Raw genomic sequence first — 21,049 nt, 5'->3', positions numbered from 1 at the left:
GGTCAGTCCAGCCTGGCAGGTCCTCCAAAGGACTTTGGCTTTACTGTGGACCCAGCTGTAGCGGCTGTCGGTGCCACTTATAAGGCTCACCCTGCCCTCTGTTGAGGATGGACAGTGCGAGTGGGCAGGAGTGGCAGAGAGAGATCAGTTAAGAGGTCAGAGTAGTGATCCAGGCAAGAGATGATGGAGGCTCAGATCAGGGTGGGGGCAGCCAGGGTGCTGGGTGTACAGCTTGGGGCACAGACTGGACAGGTCCTCAATTCCTTGGAGGAGTAGCAGGGCCAGAGGCTGGGTTTTAGTGGTTGAGGGATAAGTGGGAGGTGCGAGATGGAGAGCAGTGGGGGGCACAACTCTCTGAGAGGCTGGAAGCCAATGGAGCACAGGCGGGGGGGTACTCGGCTGCAGCAAGAGGGACTGTTGATTGTAAAGGTGCCGCCGAGCGTGAGGCTCCGCGCCCCCTCTGTCATGGGCATGTGCTGCAGCAAGGCCGGTGAGCACAGCACCAGCCCCTTCTGGGGTCAGCCTCGGTGCCGCCGCCACCTCCAAGGACAGCGTAGGCTGGGGAGGCGGGGAGGAAGCTTTCGTAGGTCAGGAGTGGGAGCTGCCGACCCACCCTCGCGGGGTGGGAGGTCGGTCCCCTGTATGTTGTTTAAGGGTGAGTGCGGGTGCCGTCGCCCAGGTTGCTGGGGAGAGTTGAAAGCCAGCCTTAGCCAGGCCGGCCAGAGCCTCAAGGTGTGCGTGCAGTGGGGGAGGGTAACACGGAGGCTTGAGATCTTGAGTGGAGGGCGATGATTCGAGTCCGCCGTGTGGATTTACCAGCGAGGGCGACTGGCCGTACTGAGGTTCACAGGGCAGGGCCCGTGGGAGTGGAGGACCGCGAGCCGACACGCCCCCCGACCCTGCCAGCCACTGGGCTGAGGTCAGAGAGGTGGGGCGGGTGGGCTGGGCAGAGGGCTGAGGAGATGGGGGCAGGGCTGGAAAGTTCTGCAGGAGGGGCCTGAGAAGGGAAGCACCTAAGAGGCAGCCACTCCCCTCCCTCCCTCTGACGGTTTCACTTTTGTTTTCTCGTCCCAGCCCTTTGGCTTCCGGGCAAAGGGGAAGGAGTCCGGCTGAAGACCTAGGCCGCGGTGGCCCAGGCAGCTGGGGGAGCGGGAGTGCGGGATGTGGGCCAGCCCCACAGTGAGGGGGGTGCCAGGGAACGCTGCCCAGGGGCCTGCGAGGGGTGAGGCGGGGCTGTGGGCTGCTACCCCACCTGCTCCTCCGGCCCAGGCTGTGATGATGGGCGAGGAAGAGGCGGAGCTGGGGGCAGCCGTGGAGCTCAGAGGCCTGCCCCACGACGTCCCAGATGAGCTGCTCACGCTCTACTTCGAGAACCGTCGAAGCTCTGGGGGTGGACCTGTGTCGAGTTGGCAGAGACTTGGCCGCGGGGGCATCCTCACCTTCCAGGAGGCTGCAGGTGAGGGGACCCCCGCAAAGGGGCAGCCTGGGCCCCCATCGGCCGCCGGCCCTGACACCCCCTCCCCCTGCCTGCAGATGCAGCGAGGGTCTTGGCCCAGGAGCACACTCTGCACGGCGCTCGGCTGAGCCTGCGGCCAGCCCCACCACGCGCCCCTTCGCGCCTACTGCTCCAAGGACTGCCTGCTGGCACGGGACCCCAGCACCTGGAGCAGTACGTCCAAGCCCTGCTTTGTGCCGCAGGACAGCCAGTGCAGCCCTGCCATGCCCTGGCCAGTCCCCGACCAGACCGGGCCCTGGTGCAGCTGCCCAAGCCCCTTTCAGAGGCAGGTGAGAGACGGGATTGGGGCAGACTGGGGCAGACGTGCCTTTCAGGGGAGATGCCCCGAGCTGACTTGCACCCTCCCCACAGAAGCCCGCGTCCTGGAGGAGCACGCCCAGGCCCTGGGCCTGGAGGGGGCTGAGGTCTCCCTGGCCTGGGTGCCTCAGGCCCGGGCGGTGCGTGTCGTGGGGGCCAACCCCCCTGCAGACCTGATGCTGCTGGAGCTGTACCTGGAGAATGAGCGCCGCAGTGGCGGGGGGCCCCTGGAGGGCATGCGCAGCCTGCCAGGGCATCTGGGCACCATCGCTTCCTTCCGGCAGTGGCAGGGTGAGTGGGGCTGGACAGGGCGGCCCACCCCCCCATGCCTTGGAGCCCTGACGACTTCTGTCCTTTCCCTTCCTCCAAGTGGCCGAACGGGTGCTGCAGCGGGCCCACCAGCTGCAGGGTTCAGAGCTGAGCCTTGTCCCCCACTACGATGTCCTGGAGCCCGAGGAGCTCAGCGAGCGCACCAGTGGAGGGGGCTGCTTGGCCGAGTTGGGGCCTGCGGCCCCCAAGCATGCTGTCCTAGAGGCTGGAGGGCCAGCAAGGGCACAGAATTGTACGGGGAATGTGACATTGGGCTCTGAGGAGGCACCGGGGCAGGCAGGAGCCTCGCTGAGGACAGGGCCTCTCTGGGACAGGTCCTCTCTGGGACAGGCCAGGCCAGTCAGCTCCAGTCCCATGGGGTCTTCAGAACAGGAGGGGCTGGTGAGCCCAGGGCCTACGGGGTCTCCAGGCCCAGCGGAGATTGCCGTGGGGTCTCTGGAGCAGGTGGTGTCAGTGAGCCTGGACCCTGTGGGGTCACCGCGGCAGGAGGGCCTGGTGGAGACAGTGTTGCCGATGGAGCCAGGAGCAATGCGCTTCATTCAACTCTATCACGAGGACCTTCTTGCTGGCCTGGGAGACGTCGCCCTCTTCCCACTCGAGGGATCAGATGTGACTGGATTTCGGGTAAGCGACCCCTGAGGATTCCTCACCTCTACTCCTGGGGGCTCTGGGTGCCTCTCCTGTGCCCTAAGCCTGCCAACTGCTCCTCCTCACCCCGCCCCGTGGTCCTGCAGCTCTGCGGAGCCCTGGCCCCATGCCAGGCAGCCGAGGAGTTTCTGCAAAGTCTGCTGGGCAGCGTTAGCTGTCACTTGCTGAGCCTGAAGCACCCAGGCAGTGCCAGGTTCCTGCTGAGCCCAGACGGGCAGCACCTTCTGCGGGGGCTGGAGGCCCAGTTCCAGTGCGTCTTCGGGACAGAACGTCTGGCTAGGGCTGCCCTAGACGCAGACCAGGGAGAGGTAGACATGGAGCCCTCCCCTCCCCTCCCCTCCCCTCCCCTCCCCTCCCCTCTTTCACTCCTCAGCCCCCCGTACCTCTTCTACCCTTGTTCAGAGGCCTGGGAGGGGTATGTGTCTGGGGGGTATTGGCATTCTTTCCCAACAGGTGGACCCCACTGAGGCTCTACAGGCCCTCCCTGGCTACTCCCACACCCTGTGGCCTCCAGACAATACAGACGGTGACCAGGAGAATATGAGCCTAGGTAGGGCTCCCTGGGGGCCCTGGCACATCCTGCGGCCCTTTCTTGGCCTCACCCTCTGCTGCTCTGCCCTGTGACTGTATACCCTCTAACTCCCTCTCTATCTTCCACCCGTCCCCTGACTAGTCCTCTCCTTCAGCCCCATTCTGGCTGGACTTGACCCCTGACCCGGTGCCTCTCGTGTCCCCAGAGGAGGTCCGAGAGCTGCTGGCCGCCCTGGAGGGCCTGGACGGGGAAGACTGGCTGCCATTGGAGCTGGGGGAGGAGGAGCCTGCGAGGCAGCCAGAGGAGAGGACTCCCAGGGCTGGGGAGGGGCCCGTGGCCCCCAGCACCGGGGCGCCTGGGCGGCTGGAGGAGGAGGCCGAGCTGCAGCTGGCTCTCTGCCACTCACTGGAGCCACAAGGCCAGGTGGCCGGGCGGGAGGAGGCTGTAGCGCTGCAGTGGGCCCTGGCCCTCTCCCTGCAGGAGCCGCCCCCGCTGGAGGAAGGACAGGAGCTCCGGGGTGGGGGGCCTGGTAGCTGGGCCCAGCTGGAGGTGCATGCGGCCTTTGAGCAGGATATGGATGAGCTGGACCGGGCCCTAGAGGCGGCCTTGGAGGTGCACCTCCGGGAGGAGACGGTGGGGCCCCAGGGCTGCGTGCTGCCCGCGGAGCTGTGCGCCCGCCTGGAGCGGCGCCACGGCGTGAGCGTTGCCCTTCGTGGTGACCGCACCGTCTTCCGTGGCTTTGGGACCCAGCCCACCCGTGCGGCCCGCCACTTAGCAGCGCTGCGGGCTGGCCCCCGGGATCAGAGCTTGGCCTTTCCCTTGGCGGCTTCGGGCCCCACTCGTGAGTCTGCAGCCCGCACGGGGGAGGGCATGGTGGACCGGTGCCCCAGGCGTGGCCCGCACCGCCTTTCTCCCTGTGTGTCAGTGCCACAGCAGAGGCCGAGGGAGCCCTTGGGCAGGCTGGAGCGTGTGGCCGAGAGCAGCAGTGAGTTCCAGACGGTAGTGCAGGCCTTCTGCGCCACACTGGACGCTGCCCACGGCAGGATCCGTGTTGTCCAGGTGAGTCCGCGCCCTGCCTTGCCAGCCTCTGGCCTCCTGGGCTCCTGGCACCATCTTTGCCTCGCAGAGTCTGTGGGCTATCACTTGCCTATGTCAGGATCGGCTGGCCAGATGCTGCCCAGCAGGCTGAAAGCTGTCGGGGGCAGGGGAGCACCAGGGCTCCGCAGCCCCGTTGCCTCCCCGAAGGGTGTTCACGAGTGTGCGGCCAGGGAGACAGAAGGTTGTAGAGCTTAGGGGGTCCCAGCACAGGTCCCCACTTCGCCGGTTGCAGCCCGATGCCGGCCACAGTTTCTTCCTCTAGAACATGGGGTGGTGATGCCACCTCGTGGCTGCTATGAGGATGACTCATTCCACCAGTTGTTCTGGGTGCTGTTCTGGGGCCCGTCTGCCTCCCAAGGGGTCTGCTCCAGCAGGAAGAGGGCTGGCTACAGCGAGGCAGCCTCCTCCTACATTTTCTTTTTCTTTTTTTTATTAGTTTCTGCTTTATAACAAAGTTATACATATACATATGTTCCCATATCTCTTCCCTCTTGCGTCTCCCTCCCTCCCACCCCTCTAGGTGGTCACAAAGCACCGAGCTGATCTCCCTGTGCTATGCGGCTGCTTCCCACTAGCTATGCATTTTACGTTTGGTAGTGTATATATGTCCATGCCACTCTCTCGCTTTGTCACAGCTTACCCTTCCCCCTCCCCATGTCCTCAAGTCCATTCTCAAGTAGGTCTGCGTAACAGGAATAAAGACACAGACCTTCTACATTTTCACTTGTTGAACGTGGCAACTCTGAGCACGGTTGGGTTGCGGGAAGGGCTGGGCACCACGGGTGGGGGACCCGAATGAAGCTCTGGGAGCCCCAGTGAGCCCTGGCCACGCAGGCGTGGGAAGCAGAGGTGGGGCGCTGGAGGCAGCGAGGGCCAGAGTGCCTGCAGGGCCAGAAGGAAGGACTGAGGAGGGGCTGTGTGCCAGGCAGGGGTGGAGAGTGACTGGGAGCTGAGAGCTGGGCCAGGCTGAAATGAGCTGGCTGCGGAAGCGAGGGGGCAGAGAGGAGCTGGAGCAGAGTGCAGGGCTGAGTGCTTCCAGCTCGGGGGAAGGAATCTCGGGGCTGTGGAGAGCTGGGCTCAGGGTGCGGGTGAAGCCAGGTGGCCCTCTTGACGCACCAACTTGTGGGTGGGCGGGCCTGGGGGCAGGGGGCGGTGAGCAGCAATAGCAACCCAGATCTGGTCAGATATGCAGACCCTCAGCCTTTCCCAGACCGGGCCCAGTCCGCCACCAGCACCACCACCACCGCTTTCCTGGGGTGACCACTGTAACTCTGGGTGGACTTAGCAGCTGTCACTTGTGCACTTGGAGAGAGGAGGACGCCCCGCGCTCACGCCCCGCGCTCCTCCTGAGGCTCTGTTAGTCACGTGCGCTCGATTCTTGTAGCAGGACCTTTGTGACTTTACGTGGTACACTGGAGTCTTTTTTCCACTTAACGATTTTAGAGACTGTTTCTGGCCTCCCTGCATGGAAGATCAGGAGAATGGGCTTCCCTTCCCCCCTTTCACCTCCTCCTCCCTCTTCCATCTCACAGTTTGGCCAGTGACATTATTTTTAAGTTGGCAAGGTTGACAAACAAACGTCATCTTCTATTCTGCATGGCATGCTTCTATTGCAAGCAAGAAGCTCCATACTTGGGCCATAGGTTGATCGATATATAATGACAATGAAAAAATATTTACCACTGGACCAGAGAGGAAAGGGGGAAATGAAAAACCTAGTTATTTAAACCATGTTGCGTGAAAGAGAATATTCTAGGATTCAATGACTAATGGCTCTTTTTTTTTTAATAGACTTATTTATTTTTTAGGCTGCGTTGGGTCTTTGTTGGTGTGTGCGTGGGCTTTCTGTAGTTGCAGCGAGCTGAGCCTACTCTTTGTTGCAGTGCACGGGCTTTTCATTGCGGTGGCTTCTCTTGTTTCGGAGCACAGGCTCTAGGCCTGCAGGCTTCAGTAGTTGTGGCATGTGAGCTTCCGTAGTTGTGGCTCGCGGGCTCTAGAGCGCAGGCTCAGTAGCTGTGGTGCATGGGCTTAGTTGCTCTGCAGCATGTGGGATCTTCCCAGACCAGGGCTTGAACCCGTGTCCCCTGCACTGGCAGCGGATTCTTAACCACTGTGCCACCAGGGAAGCCCAATTAATGGCTCTTGATTTTGTTTACTTTCTTCGTTTTTCTCTGTGGTGCTTGGCTACTGGCTTACTCTTGGTGACCCTGTCACCTTTTTCTGTGTAGTAAAAGTATTTCCTTGAGCGAGTAGTCAACATTTTGGACTTTTAAATGTATTTTGCCTTTTGCAGTTAGAAGTAATTTGCAACTATAATTTGATACTGGTATTTTTTTAAACACAAGATGCTACGTGTTAAGACATCTCTGTTCACTTCAGCACAGCTGGTTCTTGCACACCTTCATCTGTCCTCATTTTGTGCTCATCATTAATAGTTTGGCTGGATATAGGGTTCAAGATCAAAATATGTTTTCCTTCAGATCTTTGAGAGACGTAACACTTTTTCTTTCCTCCTTAAAATTTTTTGTTTTTGGAAAGGCAAGAAAAAAAAAATCCTTCTATGGTCTTTTAGCATCCAATATTGCTGGTGAGGACCCCAGTATGAAAACGTGAGGTTTTTTTCCCTGTCTGTATGTCGACTTTGGGGTGTGTGTGTGTGTGTGTGTGTGTGTGTGTGTGTGTGTGTGCACGCGTGCGTCTGGACGCTTGTACACTTTTCTTTCACTTTGAAGGTTGAAGTTTTCCCAGCAGGTAAGTGCCTTTCCACATTGTCTTTGGCATTTTATGGCAAGATCCTTTCCTTCTGAAGATGCTGCCTTCAGCTTAGGCGAACTGTCTTCCATTAAGTCCTCACTTGCCCCCATCACCTGTTGGGTGTCTTCTTGTGGAGCTCCTATGACTCAGATCTTAGAGCTCCTCCCCCCCTCCCTCATCTGTCCTCTCACAGTTCCCAACTCTTTTCTTTAGCTCTGCACTGAGTCACTTCCTGAACTCCATCTTCATCAACTTCTTATTATCCACACCCACTGGATGCAGTTCAGCAATTCCATTCTTAATGTAAGAACTCTCTAATTTTCACTGTTTCTTTTTCACAGTAGGTCGTCTTGTTTCATGGATATAATATTCATTTGCATCCCTCTGAAGTGACTAGTTAGAATTTCTTTAGAAACTTTTTGGGTCCCTGAGTTGGCTCCTCTTCGGTTGACTACTGAGTTGGTCATCTTGGTCTCCCATCACTGAGAGGTCCGGGGCATCTCCTGGCGTTGGGAGTGAAGTCCTGCGGGCAGTGCAGGCGGGGGGCTCAGCTTTTCTCTGCAGAGGCCTGGCTGTGGGTGCAGGGTTCTGGTGAGTGGATGGGTTGCCTACCTGCAGACCCCCCTGGAAGCCCTCCAACGCCACTTGGGGCTCCGTGGAGGTGGCGAATGTCCGCCTAATGTCTGCTACTGGGCAGAGCATGACAGGAGCTGTGAGGTCTCCCCAGGCCCTGAACTCCTCCAGGAGAGGGCTCTTGATTTCCGGGCTCAGCCCTGTGCCCTCTGGCCCAGGGGATACAATAGCCTGGTTCTGACCAAGGCCGCCCGCAGGTGGAGCGTGTGTTGCACCCGCTGCTGCAGCAGCAGTACGAACTGCACCGGGAGCGCCTGGAGCGGTGCTGTGACCGGCGGCCGGCCGAGCAGGTCCTGTACCACGGCACGTCGGTGGCCACCGTCCCGGACATCTGCGCGCACGGCTTCAACCGCAGCTTTTGCGGCCGCAACGGTGAGGCCTGGGGCCCTGAAGGGGCGCGGTCTCTGCCCACCGTAACCACCCTGACCCCCGTGCCTCCCCCGCGCAGGAACGCTCTACGGACAGGGCGTGTACTTCGCCAAGCACGCCTCCCTGTCGGTGCTGGACCGCTACTCGCCCCCCGACTCCGAGGGCCACAAGGCCGTGTTTGTGGCGCGGGTGCTGACCGGCGACTACGGGCAGGGCCGCCGCGGGCTGCGGGCACCCCCCCCGCGGCCCCCCGGCCACGCTCTCCTGCGCTACGACAGCGCGGTGGACTGCCTCCCCCGGCCCAGCATCTTCGTCATCTTTCACGACACCCAGGCGCTGCCCACCCACCTCATCACTTGCAAGCACATGTCCGGGTCTCCCCGTGGAGACCCCCCTGGGCTCTTGAGCAACTCCTCAGCCACCTAACCCTAGAGGCCCCGCCCCCTCGGCCCAGCCGCTGGCCTCCTGCTCCCCAGGCTCCCCGCTCCGCACAGCCCCACCGCTCCCTCCCCCGCCCGAGCTGCCCCCGGGGTCGCCCCTGCCTCCTGCAGTGGTGGTGCCCATAGGGGCGGCCGGACGGGGAGGGCTTGGGCAGGGTTCCCCGCCACCCCCACCCCCGGGCCGGCCCAACCACCAGGGGTCAGCAGAGCCCAGGAGGAGGGGGGCCGGCCCTCGCCCGAGCGCGACTGTGTTGTTTGAATAAATGTGTACGTGAAACCAGGCGGGGGAAACCTGCGAGCTTCGGGTCCGACCTGTTTGGGGGGGTGGCTAGGGGCGGGGGCCGCGGCGCAGAGTCCGCTGGTGCTTTGGGGCGGCCCTGGGCAGCCGGCAGAGACCGGACCCGGCGCGCACCCGAGCGACCCCGCGTCGCCTTAGTGTCACGCACGCTCGGCTCCCCTAACGACGTCTCCTTGCCGACCGCCCCGCCCTCTGCGCGCGGGGAGGGGGCCGTGCCGGGCGGTGGGGGTGCGCGCGGGGGACGGTACCCGGGAGAAGCCGCGCTCGCGCTCTGGCCCCGCGCGCACTCGGACGCAGGGGCCGCACGGGCGGCGCTCGGTTCGCGGCCGGGGCGGGGCTCCGAACTCGCCCCGCCCGCGCAGCCTGCGCAGCTCTCCCGGTACCAGCCGTCCGGCCGCACTGGCCGAGCCTAGCGGAGCTGAGCCACCGGGCACGTAAGACCGGGGCCGGGACAGAGAGGCGCGCGGCGGGCGGGAGCCGCAGGGTGGGGTAGGGGCTCTCCCTCCGCAGGCATCGCGGAACCAGAGGCTGCGTCGCTGCCCATCCTCCCTCGGGAGGACGCCACCTCCGCGCTCGGAGACTGCGGAACTGGACGGGCGGTGCCCGGGGTGTGGGCAGGAAAGGCGGATGGGGTGGGGCGCCGGGCGGTGGGGCGCCGGGCGGGGGGCTGGAGCGGAGGCGCCTTGCGGACGGGCTGTAGGGGGCGGGGCAGGGTGGCCCCCAGCTCGGTGCCCGCCGTCTCCTCCCCAGCCCTTAGCCTAGGGGCGGAGGCACAGAGCCCACATTGTGCCCCCGCGCCAGCCCGGCCCCGCCGGGACAGAGCCCCATTCACCTCCTGCACGCCAGCGCTTGTGGGGCCCGGGAGCTGAGGGGCGTGCACGCGCGGGTGTGGGTGCCCTTCGGCAGCTCCGCGGTGCGGTGTGCGTGCCGCGCAGGGTGGGCCGCTGGAGGGGCAGCCCAGGCTCCCACCCAGCCTTGCCGCAGCAGAGCTCCCGCGGCCCACGCTGATGCGGCTCTGGCTATTTATAGGCCTTCACTGCGGAGACCGAGGTGGGCCTGCGCTGGGGCTGGGGTGGGTAAGGCGACGGGGAGCGCTATGGGCTCAGACAGCTTGGAGGTAGAGCCAGTGTTCGAGATGCGGGGTCTGGGTCCTTCCCTGAAGGCCGCTGAAGGCAGGGGCAGCAGCCAGTGGTTCCTCGTGGCCTGGCTTGCTTGCTGACTCGAGGAGGAGAGGAGATGGGGTCCAGGTTTGGGATGGAGGGATCGGAGGCCAGTGTCCGAGTGACGGGGTGGAGCGGGGATCAGTGTCCTCTGATTGCGTGAACCCCTGGGTGACAGCGTGGAGGGGTCAGTGTTTGGGTGACTAAGAGAAAGGAGTGGCAGTGAATGTTGGGGGGTGGGGGGTATCACTGTCCCAGTGATAGACTGGAGGGAGTGAGGTCAATGTCTTGGTGGGGGGGGTGTCACCGTGTGGGTATCGGAGGAATGAGCTGGAGGGGGTGAGGCCAGCTGTGGATGGCTGCAAAGGGTTGTCCGTGTCTGGGTTCAGTATGTAGATGAAGCAGGACATAGGAGCGGTGTGGGTGTCCGTGTCCAGATGACAGGGTGGATGGGATGGGGTCCATGTTTAGGTTAAGAATGTGGTGGGTCAGTATGCAGTATCCCCCCCCCATACACGGTGGTGTGACACCCCCCCCCCGCTCCCTCTCCAGGAGGCCATGTCGGGCGAGGACCACGAAGTTCGGGCAGTGGTTGAGGATGGCTCCAACGGAGGCAGTGGCTCGCCCAGCCCTGGGGACACACTGCCCTGGAACCTGGAGAAAACACAGCGGAGCCGGCTAAGCGGAGGTGGCCCTGGGGGGAATGGGAGTGTCTTGGACCCTGCCGAGCGGGCAGTCATCCGCATTGCAGGTAACGACGCTGAAGAGCTTCGTCTGTCCAGTTCATAAACATCTGCTTGTTGACTGAGCACGTGCTCTGTGCTCTGTGCAGGTATAGGACTGGGATGAGAGACGTGAGGGTGATCTGCGGGTCAGAGGGGGCCTCTCCTGTCCCAGGTGGTTGCAGACAGCACAGCGCCACCTGCTGGCTCCACCCGGTCAGCTGCATGAGGCCTGAGGTTGAGCTTGCTGAGGTGGCACCATCATTGGTCTCAGAACAAGGGTCCAGTGCCCAGATGTGATGATGACACTTTCTTGGGATCCTGGGGCAAAGCCGCCTTCGAGGCCCCTGGTCTTGGCTGCCACCATGGGGGTGCGTTGGGTAGAAGCATATAGGAGCAGGACAGGAGGGGCCACCTGGTTGGCGAGAGCCCCAGCCCCTCCCTGAGCCAGGGTCCGGCCTTGCCCTCTAGTAGCTGCCATTCTTGGGGGGAGGATGGGGAAGGCCCAATGCAAGGCCCCTGACAGTGTCGGGCTGGCAGCTGGACAGTGGCTCCTCCCTTTGGGAAGTAGGTGACCTAGGGCTTGAGGCTATTGGGCAGGGCGCGCTGGGAAGGGAGGAGCCAGCTGAGGGTCTCTGGATCAGTCTGTGGGCTACTGACCCTGCCCCGTCGGCTAGGACAGAATGATGATGAGGGTCTGGGGGATGGGCTGGCCCTGCAGGAGACCGGGAGGGTGGACCGAGGTGCGTGGGAAGAGGCCTGGAAGCCCAGTGCTGGGCGAGGATGGTGGCGTGGGCAGCAAGGAACTTTGTGGGTGGAAGCGCAAGCAACAGCTTGTGGGGACGCAGGGGAGCGGGACAGCGTGAAGGGAACCTCACCGTCTGCCCCACCCCCGGGAGCCGGTGTGGACATGGCACGGGACCGCCAGTCCTTTTCACATGTCACATCCGGATGTTAAAGGAGGAGGTTCTTTTTCCCTCACATGAAAGTGAGCCCTGAATGTCCTCCCGCAGCCCTGGACTCTCTTCACTATGAGGCCCTGCGGGCGCTCTTTGTGTGCGCCTGGTGACCCTCTTAGTCCTGAGCCCTGGAAGTGGGGCTTCTGGCCACAGTGTTTGCGGCATTTCCAGTTAGAGGATCATTGCCGGGGGCATTCTGGAGAGGGCATTTCTCAACCCTGGGAGATGGGGGATTGTCAGTCTGATGGGTGGCAAATAATTTTTTTTTTTAACCAATCATTTTTTCTCTGTAAATTCCCTATTTCAGTCCTTTTATTCGTAGTTAAGTTTTTGTGTGTAAGGGTCTCATATTGAAGATGCCCACTCTACCTCCCAGGTTGCAATAGAAGGATCCTAGGTAGCGGCGGTTGGAGCAGAAAGTGGGGGCGGGGGGGACGGCCAGGTGAGGTCCCTGGGTCTGGCAGGGTGGCGGAGGGCTCGCGGCTGGGGAGGGAGGGGGCCCCTGCAGGACCGGGCGCGGAGAACTCGGGCTGTCGGCGGGCCGGCGACTAGGGCTGGGAGGGGGTGTGCGCCCGCCGGGACGGGCGCGAGACGCAGACTCGTAGCCTCCCAGCCCGCTCCGCTGCGGCTGCCGAGCCGACGCCGGGAGGCGCCCGGGCGCGCTGCCGCCTCTCCCCCGGGCCCCGCCCGCCCGTGGGGCATCCTGGGTGCGGGGCGGGGCGGGGGCGGCCCCTTTAAGCGGCGCGCGCGGCCGCAGGGACCGAGTGGCCGCCGGGGGCAGGAGGCTCGCTCTGCGCCGCAGCGCCCCGCCGTGTCCCGCGCCTGCCGCCGGCATGGCTGCCCTGCTGCCGCCTGGTCCGCCGCCCAACGAGCAGGACTTCATCCAGGCCTACGAGGAGGTGCGGGAGAAGTACAAAGGTACGGCGCCCCCGCCCCCTCTGCGGGCTGCCTGCCGTCTGGCCGGCCCTGACAGGTCCTCCGGCCGGACAGTCCGGCCTCTGACACCTCGTCCGCGGTAGTCGTCCCGATCGGAGCCCAGCCCCGCCCCCCGCCGCCAGCCTCGCTCGACCCGCGCGGCCGCCGGCGCCCGAGGAAGAGGCAGCGCGCTCGGCGGAGCCCCATAGTCATGTCCTTAATAGGGCATCGTGCGGCGCGGGTGGGTGGGTGGGGTGGGCCGCCCCGCGCCGCCCCGCCCCGCCCCGGCCAATGTCCTGTGTCCGGAGTCTGTGCACAGCAGACACGTGGGTCAAGGCAGAGCTGTCCCCTGCCTCTCAGCTAGGTGCTTCCCCCAGGGGTGCTGGTGGCTGCCACTGCCTGGCAGTGGGTCGCATAGTTACTGCGTTTCCTCACCTCCCCCAGTGGGTGAGCACCTAGGCCAACACCCGCCTTGGCAGGGACTCCTGTTACGCCCCATTACTGTCCCCTGGGGAGCAGCTGTGGGCTGGGGAAGTCAGGGCAGCCCCCTCCTCCTCTTTAGAGGAGCCACTCTGTGGCTTTGGCAGACCCCCCTGGCCCTGCTCCCCACCCCCTGGGGCCTCTGGACCTGCCCAGGCCTTACTGCTGTCAGCTGCCCACAGCCCAGCTGCCTGGGGCGCTGGGCTCTGAGCAGGCGTGGACACAGCCCTGGCTCCTGGCCCGCAGAGGCTTAGAGAGGGTCGAGGTGGGGCCCTGGGCAGAGCTGACCCAGAGCAGGTCCCAGCTCCACATGGCTGGTTATGCTGGCTCTGCCCCCAAGGGCAGTTCAGGGAGAGAGGTCCTGCTGGGACCTTGCCTGGAGCCTGGGCAGCCGCTGTCCGTCCACTGACCTCGCCCAGGCAAGCAGGGGAGGTTTCACAGGGCCCAGGGCTTGCCTCCGCCAGGCAGTCCTCCACTCACAGCTTTGGTGGGTCCTGGGCGGTGGATGTGCCGTGTGCTTCTCCTTGGCAGCTGCTTCTTGTCAGCACTGTGGTCGCCGATCCATTGCCTCTGTGACCAGTTCGCTGGGGCCCGGTAGAGACACTCGTGGCAGTGGGCTCCTGAGCCTGACCGCCGCACCTGCAGGGAGGGAGGGTGCGTCTCTGGAGGGCTGGCCTGGCCTGGGAGGGTCCATCTGGACAGGTCCAGGGCAAGGAAGCAGCTGCCCACTGGGCCACAGCTCTCCTGGCAAACCCCAGGACGGAACTGTTTATGAACTGGCCACTCTAGTGAAAGTGGGGACACTTACACAGAATAACTAGTGCTTTGTTCCAGCATCTTCCTTGGTCAGATAACGTCACAGGGCCGTGTGTGGTTCCAGAGGCCGTCAGGGCGTCGAGCTGAAGCATCCCAGCCTGAGGAACTGTGTCCCTCTGCTCCCGGGATGCCAGCCCACCTCTCAGAGTGAGTCCTGCCAGGACCCTGCAGGCTTCCAGGGTTGCTGTGAGGGCACGCCGGGCTGCCGTGGCCCGTGCCCCCTCCCGGGCTCGCCTGGTTCCTGCCTGCGGGTGCTGGGGCACGTGCCCAAAGTGGACTGGCCACCGCCACGGTGAAGCCCCCCTAGTGTGTGGCACTGGCCCGAGGGCGGCTGAGAGTGGCAAAGTGGGAGCGTAGGTGCCGGGGACTGCCGAGCGGGGCCGAGGGAAGGGGAGGCTTCTGGGGTACCCCGAGTCACCTCCCCTCCTGGCTTGAGGCAAGGGAATGGGGGGGCGGGGCTGTGCCTGTGGCTGGGCCGGGGCCACTGCCAAGGCCCAGGAGTGGCCTAGAGGAGCAGAAGCGGCCAGGCTATGTGCCGCGGCCTGACCCTTGTGAGCCCCTTGGGCCTACTGGAGGCCTGAGGCCCTGGCCCATCCTGCCTCAGAGAGGAGGCCGCCCCTAGTGAGGGCGCAGAGTGAAGCCCCTGATCCCGCCACCACTGGGAGACTGCTGGGGGCTGGGGGGCGCAGCAAGCACTAGCAGGCTCTGCCTTTGGGGACCCCTGCCCAGCTCTGCACACCCACTCCTGGCCCACCGCTGCGCCCACGAGGGGCTCTGGCTTCTGCCTCCTGACCTCTTCCCCGCACCTGCACTCGCCCCCAGCCCCACCTTTGCCCTGCTCTCGCTCGTGAGATACACTTGCCCAGCTGCCTCCAAAATCCAGCTTCTTCGCCCCTCACCTTTATGCCCCCACCCCACAGCAGTGGAGGTGTCACTCCCCAGCTCTCCCTCCGGAAATCCCCAGTCCTCCCCACCGGGCCCTGCTCCTTCCAGAACAATCTCCACTTCCTGTCTGCCTGAACCCTTTGCCCCTCCCCGTCCTCCCTGCCTTCACTCCAGGACAAATTCCTGTGGGGCTGAGGCCGCCGGGGCCTGTGGTTGGAGAGCTCCCTGTGGGCTGGCGGGGGTCTCCAGAGCCTGGCCTGCCACAGTTACGGAGGCGGGGCCGCCCGGGGGAGCCCAGGGGGGCCTGTGGTCCCGGTGCACGGGCAGGGCTGGGGGCGGGGGAAGGGTGTGTGGGGAAGGAGCCCCCCAAGCTTCCGAGGCAGCTCTTTACGCGCAGGGCCAAAGGCCTGTCCAGGCGGACAGGGCACGAAGTGCAGGGCAGGGCGTGGGGAGCGCCGGCCGGGAGGGTCTGGGCAGCTTGTGTGGACTTCAAGGTTGTGTCATCAGGGCTGGGAGCACAGTCAGTGTGGATGGGGGTGGGGAGGGGAGGGCTTGAGGGAGGGGCAGCGGGTGTGGAGAGGGGAGGGCAGAGGGGAGGAATGTTGGTGGGGTGGGGGTTTGGGGGCGCAGGTGCTCCAGGCAGGGTTGGGGTAGGGAGCCTGCAGGAGGCACCCACCTGGAAGGCCTGTGTTGGTCTAGAGAAGGTGGGACTGGAGAGGCAGGCGCGTGCTTTCTTTAAGACTCAGCTGGAAGGGTTCCCCCACCTCCCTGTCCGGCCCTGGGCCTGCCTGGTGCCATTGCGCCTGACATCCTCCCCACGTGTCCCACCGTCTCCCATCCTGGACTCTGAGCTTGGTTATCTGTGTCCCTGGCACCAGCCCCAGGCCCTCAGCCAGCACTTGCAGGGTGCTTGCATGGGTGAGTGGATGAGAGCATGGGGTGTCATCTTTGGTGGCCAGAGCTCAACTGGTAGGATCGGAGGCTGGCAGTTATTTGGGGCTCTTTGAAGAGGGCTTTTGGTCTGTGTTTATGGTCAAAAGCAAAATGTTCTGGGACTTCCCTGACGGTCCAGTGGCTAGGACTCTGCGCTCCCAGTGCAGGGGGCCCAGGTTCGATCCCTGGTCAGGGAACTAGATCCCACATGCTGCAGCTAAGAGTTCGCATGCCGCAACTGGAGACCCCACATGCCTCATCTAAGACCCAGTGCAGGCAAATAAAGAAGTAAATATTAAAAAAAAAAAAAAGCAGAATGTGCTAAAAACAAACAAACAAGCACTGTGGAAGTATATGAAGAAAAAAGGTGAAAGTCACGTTGAGCCCCTAGTCTCGCTGGCTGGGGTGACCATAGTGTGTGTGTGTGTGTGTGTGTGTGTGTGTGTGTGTGAGAGAGAGAGAGAGAGAGAGGGAGAGAGAGAAAGAGAGGGAAGGAGAGGGAGGGAGGGAAAGAATTCAGTGGTTTTTAGTGTATTAATAGACTTGTGAAACGGTCAGCACAATCCATTTCGGAGCATTTACATTCCCCAGCCCCTGGCAAACACTGATCTACTTTAGGTCTCTATGGATTTGCCTGTATTGGATATTTCATATAAATGGAATCATACAGTTTTGTGTCTGGCTCCTTTCACGTAGCCTCATGTTTTATCCGTGTCACAGTGTGTACTGGTTCTTCATTCCTTTTTATGGAGTAACATTCCATGGTATGGATAAACTACATTTTGTTTATCTCTGGAGGGGTTGATGGCTATTTGTGTTGTTTCCACCTTTTGGCTATTATGAATGTGCTGCTATGAACACTGTGTGCCAGTTTTAGTGTGGATGTGTGTTTTCATCTCTCTTGGAGATATACCAAGGAGTGGAATTGCTGGAACATGTGATAATTCTATATTTCACTGTTTGAAGAACTGTCAGGTGGCTTTCCACAGCAGCTACACCATTCTATGATCCCATGAGCAGTGTATGAAGCTTCCAATCTCTTCACATCCTCACCAGCACTTATTATCTCCTTTTTTGATTACAGACGTTTAGTCCTAGTGGGTGTGAAGTGGTCTCTCTTGATTCTGATTTGCGTTTCCTGATGACTAATGATGTAGAGCGCCTCTTTTTTGCATATTGGTTATTTCTATATCTTCTTTCCAGAAATGTCTCTCCAGAGGCTTTGTCCATTTTTAAATTGGGTTTTTATTATTGAGTTGTAAGTGTTCTTCATGTATTCTAGATATAAGTCCCTTATCAGATAGATGATTTGCAAAAATATTTTCTGATTCTGTGGGTTGACTTTTTATGTTTTTGATGGTGTCCTTTGGAACACAAAAGATTTTCATGGTGAGTTCAGTTTACCTATTTTTTTCTTGGTTGCTTGTGCTTTTAGTGTCCTATCTAAGCACTATTGCCTATTTCAAAGTCATGAAGGTTTATGGCAATATTTTCTTCCAAGAGTTTTATAGTTTTAGCTCTTACATTTAGGTCTTTGATCTATTTTGAATTAATTTTTGAGTATGGTGTGAGGTAGGGGTCCAACTTTATTCTTTTTTTTTTTTTTTAACTGTGCCTTGAGGCTTGCTGGGTCTTAGTTCCCCAACCAGGGATCGAACCCGGGACCCCCAGCAGTGAGAGTGCTTAGTCCTAACCACTGGACGGCCACATAATCACCCCAACTTTATTCTTTTGCACGAGGATACCCAGTTGTTCCTGCACCATTTGTTGAAAAGACTATTCTTTCCCCATTGAATGGTCTTGGCACCCTCATGCTTTTTAATGGGTACTAAGTGTTCCATTGCATGGAAGTATCTCCGCTTATTTATCTCGTCCCTTTACATGAACATGTGGGCTTATCATTAAAAATAACTGTATTTCTAAATTGTTCTCTGGCGTAGATGAGCCAGCGGATACAAGGCAGACTAGTTCCAATCCCTTGCCAATTGACTGATGAGAAAATTCTAATTTGTTTTAATGTGCATTCTTTGACTAAGTGATCATCATTTCATAGTTATTCACTCTTTGTATTGAAAAGCATTGTTCATTTCTCTGTAAGGTATTTTGTTTTGAATTATAAGAGTTCTTTATTATGACTGTTAACTTCCTTGTGTGTTATCAGTGTTTCTAATTTTTCTTTCAGTTTGTTACATTTTTTTAAATAAATAAATTTATTTATTTATAGCTGCATTGGGTCTTCATTGCTGCATGTGGGCTTTCTCTAGTTGCGGTGAGTGGGGACTACTCTTCATTGTGGTGCGCAGGCTTCTCACTGTGGTGGCTTCTCTTGTTGTGGAGCGCGGGCTCTAGGCGCACGGGCTTCAGTAGTTGCAGCACATGGGCTCAGTAGTTGTGGCGCGCGGGCTCTAGAGAGCAGGCTTAGTAGTGGCGCACGGGCTTAGTTGCTGCGCAGCGTGTGGGATCTTCCCAGACCAGGGCTCGAACCCGTGTTCCCTGCATTGGCAGGCGGATTCTTAACCCCTGTGCCACCAGGGAAACCCAACAAAGAGGATTTTAAATATCTTCTCTCCCACCTAACCCAGCTTCCCGAGGGCAGGGTCTGTGTCCTGTTGAACCTCGTTAATGTGGTTTGAAAATGAGCAGGTGAATGGGAGGGAAAGTGGACCCCGAGCTGGACCCCTGCAGAAACCCAGACCCCAGACTGGGCTGCCATAGAGTGGGAGTGGAGGTTGGGGTGGGGAGCAGCAGGGGTGTGTGTGTGGAGTGGTGCCTCTGCAGCAGGGGCGGTGGAAGAACAGGAGCTTAGCTTGGGGGCAAATAAACTGAGATGATCGTTGAGCTGGGCAACATGTGAAGACTCGAGTTGCTGGGGGGACCAGGCTGGGCACTGTGCTTGGGGCCCTCGCGGTCGGGGTTGGGGGGAAGCCTGGGGCAGAGGGGGAGCCTTCCCCAGGGGGTGGTCCAGGCAGCCCAGTGAAAGGGAAGGAGCGATGAACCAGGAGCTGGCTGCCCTTAGAGCGCCTGGCGTGGTCATAAGGGATATCGGGACCTTAGGGAGACCTGTTTGGGGGCGTGGTCAGATTGGGGGTGCCAAGGGGTGTATAGGAAGTGAGAGGGGAGGTGGAGACGGTGAGGGGTCCAGCAGCGTGTGAGAGGGAGACCGCCATCCAGGACAGGGCAGTGACACGGAGGCCGAGCTGTCAGCAGAATGCAGCCTGGGCAGAACCCTGGCTGGCGGGGGCCTGGGTGGCCCGAGTGCTGTGTGACTCTCTCATTTGCCGAACCGCACGTGCTGGGGGTGGGCGTGACAGCCCCTTGCCACGCAGGGCCCTGTGGTTCAGAAGGGATAGAGGCTTCTACAGGTGTGGGGGAGGGAAGGCGTGGGGGAGGGAAGGCGTGGGGGATGGGAAGGCGTGGGGGAGGGAAGGCGTGGGGGATGGGAAGGCGTGGGGGAGGGAACATGTGGGCGATGTTGCCTCCTGGCCTCAGTTTCCCCAGTGAGACCTGAGGGGAGCCGGCAGCAGGGTGGGGCTTGGCGGCAGGATCTGGGCACCTTGGGAACAGATGCAATGAGGCTGGAGAGGGGTGATGCAGGTGGGGGGCCAGGCGCCGCTGCCCAGCATGGGGCCAAGGGCAGTGGCCAGAAGCAGGCCCACACTGGACAGGGAGATGCAGGGCTGGGAGAGCTGGTGCTGTGGCTGCCTGCACAGGCTGTGGGTGATGAGGTCTAGGACCTAAGAGGGGCCATGGGCTGGGTCATCTGGTGGTGGCCCAAGGTGATGGTGGCTGGGTGGAGGGGGAGTCAGGAACCCCTTCTCAGGTGGGCGGGTGCCCACTTGGAAGACTCAGGGCACAGCCTGCAGGGCTTCCTCCCCTCTCCCTTCCTCCCATCCTCCTCTGGGGGAGCTCGGGTCATGGTTTAGCTGCGGAAGGGTCTTCCCAGCTGGGTGGTCAGCCCTTGGCAGGGACCTTTCCTTTCCTGCTGTCCTGAGGTCAGGAAGAGGATGGGGGGCATCTGCTACCCACGCTGGTTCCTGAGGTGGGGGCAGGTCCGGGGTCAGTGCTGCAGGAAAGGAAGGCCCTAGAGGACGTCCGGTGTGGCTGCCTGGAGTCTGGGAGATCTCAGGCAGGCTGGTGGGTCAGGTGGGCTGGGGGCTGCACGGGTGCCCGGTACAGTGGGGTTTGGGAGGCCCTCCATGGCAGGCATGGTTGGGGAGCTGGGGGTACAAGACTGGAGGATGCAGGCGTGAGGCCATTGGCAGCAAGCCAGAAAGAGGTGTCTGCATCAGGTATCTCTGGCTGGGTGGATGGCTTTTATGATCTTTATTCAGGTCTTTTTTTGTCTTTCAATTGAGTGTGTATTTTGAACTTTTGAAATGTACCTTTCTTCTCCTTTCTTATTAAATGAATGGCCACATGGGAAGCTTATAGAACAGGCACAGGGTTAAGCGCTTCACTGTTCTTATTACCACAGGATCTCATGGATGTTTTCAGAATACAAATAGCCCCCACTTGCCACACTCTGGGTGGCTTAAAACAGTAGAAATGTATTCTCTCACAGTTTAGGAGCCAGAAGTCTAAAATCAAGGTGTCAGCAGGGCCGAGGCTTTAGGGCAGATTCCGCCCTGCCCCTCCCAGCTTCCCGTGGCTGTCGGGTTCCTTGGTTTGCGGCTGCATCACTGCAGAATAGGCCTCCATCTTCAACACGCCTCTCCCCTGCGTCTTCTCTTCTGTCTCTTGTGAGGACACTTCCGATTGCATTTTAGAGCCTTCCTCATAGTCCAGGATGATCTCATCTCAAGGTTCTTCACTAAGTTACAACTACAAAGACCCTGTTTCCAAAAGAGGTAACTTTCCCGGGTTCTAGGGATTTGGAGGTAGACATGTATTTTCAGAGCCACCATTCAGCCCACTGCAGTCTGCCCTCTGGCCTCCTAAAATTCATGTCTGTCACATGCAACGTGCATTTGCCCCAGCCCAGCATCCCCAAAAGTCTTACAGCAGCAACCCTCAGTCCAAACTCTCATCAGCTCAAAAGCCCAGTCTCATCTAAATTCTTTAACTCAGGTATAGGTAAGGTTCTGGGTATGGTCCACCCTGGGGCAAAATTGCTTTCCATTTGTGGACCTGTGAAACTAGAACGCATGTTGTATACTTCCAAAATACAATGGTGGGACAGGCATAGGGTAGACATCCCCTTTCTCAAAGGGAGAAAGAGAAAAGAATAAAGGGGTCCCAAGCAAGTTTGAAATCCAGCAGGGCAA

The 21,049-nt window shown here is 60.4% G+C and overlaps 2 protein-coding genes across 11 annotated transcripts in view; both read left to right on the top strand.

Annotated features, from left to right (window-relative positions):
- The first annotated feature begins 6 nt into the window (after nt 1-6).
- On the top strand, nt 7-8,893 carry PARP10 (poly(ADP-ribose) polymerase family member 10). 3 transcript variants are annotated; one of them, XM_060115483.1, is made up of 11 exons: nt 8-1,456; nt 1,534-1,785; nt 1,868-2,104; nt 2,184-2,767; nt 2,878-3,099; nt 3,245-3,341; nt 3,529-4,164; nt 4,249-4,382; nt 7,389-7,478; nt 8,006-8,180; nt 8,257-8,893. In XM_060115483.1, the coding sequence occupies exons 1-11, from the start codon at nt 1,162-1,164 to the stop codon at nt 8,601-8,603; spliced, it is 3,069 nt and encodes a 1,022-aa protein (XP_059971466.1). In that variant the 5' UTR covers nt 8-1,161; the 3' UTR covers nt 8,604-8,893. The 3 variants fall into 3 exon arrangements, with proteins under 3 accessions (XP_059971468.1, XP_059971466.1, XP_059971467.1); XM_060115485.1 differs by lacking the exon at nt 3,529-4,164 and having other exon boundaries at nt 7-1,456; XM_060115484.1 differs by lacking the exon at nt 7,389-7,478 and having other exon boundaries at nt 9-1,456.
- A 377-nt stretch (nt 8,894-9,270) lies between these two features.
- PLEC (plectin) overlaps nt 9,271-21,049 on the top strand; it is a 59,838-nt gene continuing 48,059 nt past the window's right edge. For 2 of the 8 annotated variants that reach the window (XM_060116465.1, XM_060116462.1), the window contains exons 1-2: nt 9,657-9,965; nt 10,628-10,826. In XM_060116465.1, coding sequence (XP_059972448.1) covers nt 10,634-10,826 — 193 coding nt within the window. In that variant the 5' untranslated portion in view covers nt 9,657-9,965; nt 10,628-10,633. Of the gene's footprint in view, nt 9,350-9,656; nt 9,966-10,627; nt 10,827-12,515; nt 12,675-14,031; nt 14,115-21,049 lie in introns of those variants that run through there. The other 6 variants (XM_060116474.1, XM_060116473.1, XM_060116479.1 and 3 more) reach the window with 4 other exon arrangements.

Source organism: Mesoplodon densirostris, chromosome 13 (assembly GCF_025265405.1).
Source record: "Mesoplodon densirostris isolate mMesDen1 chromosome 13, mMesDen1 primary haplotype, whole genome shotgun sequence".
NCBI lineage: Eukaryota > Metazoa > Chordata > Mammalia > Artiodactyla > Ziphiidae > Mesoplodon > Mesoplodon densirostris.
This window is presented reverse-complemented; position numbering and strand designations above follow the sequence as displayed.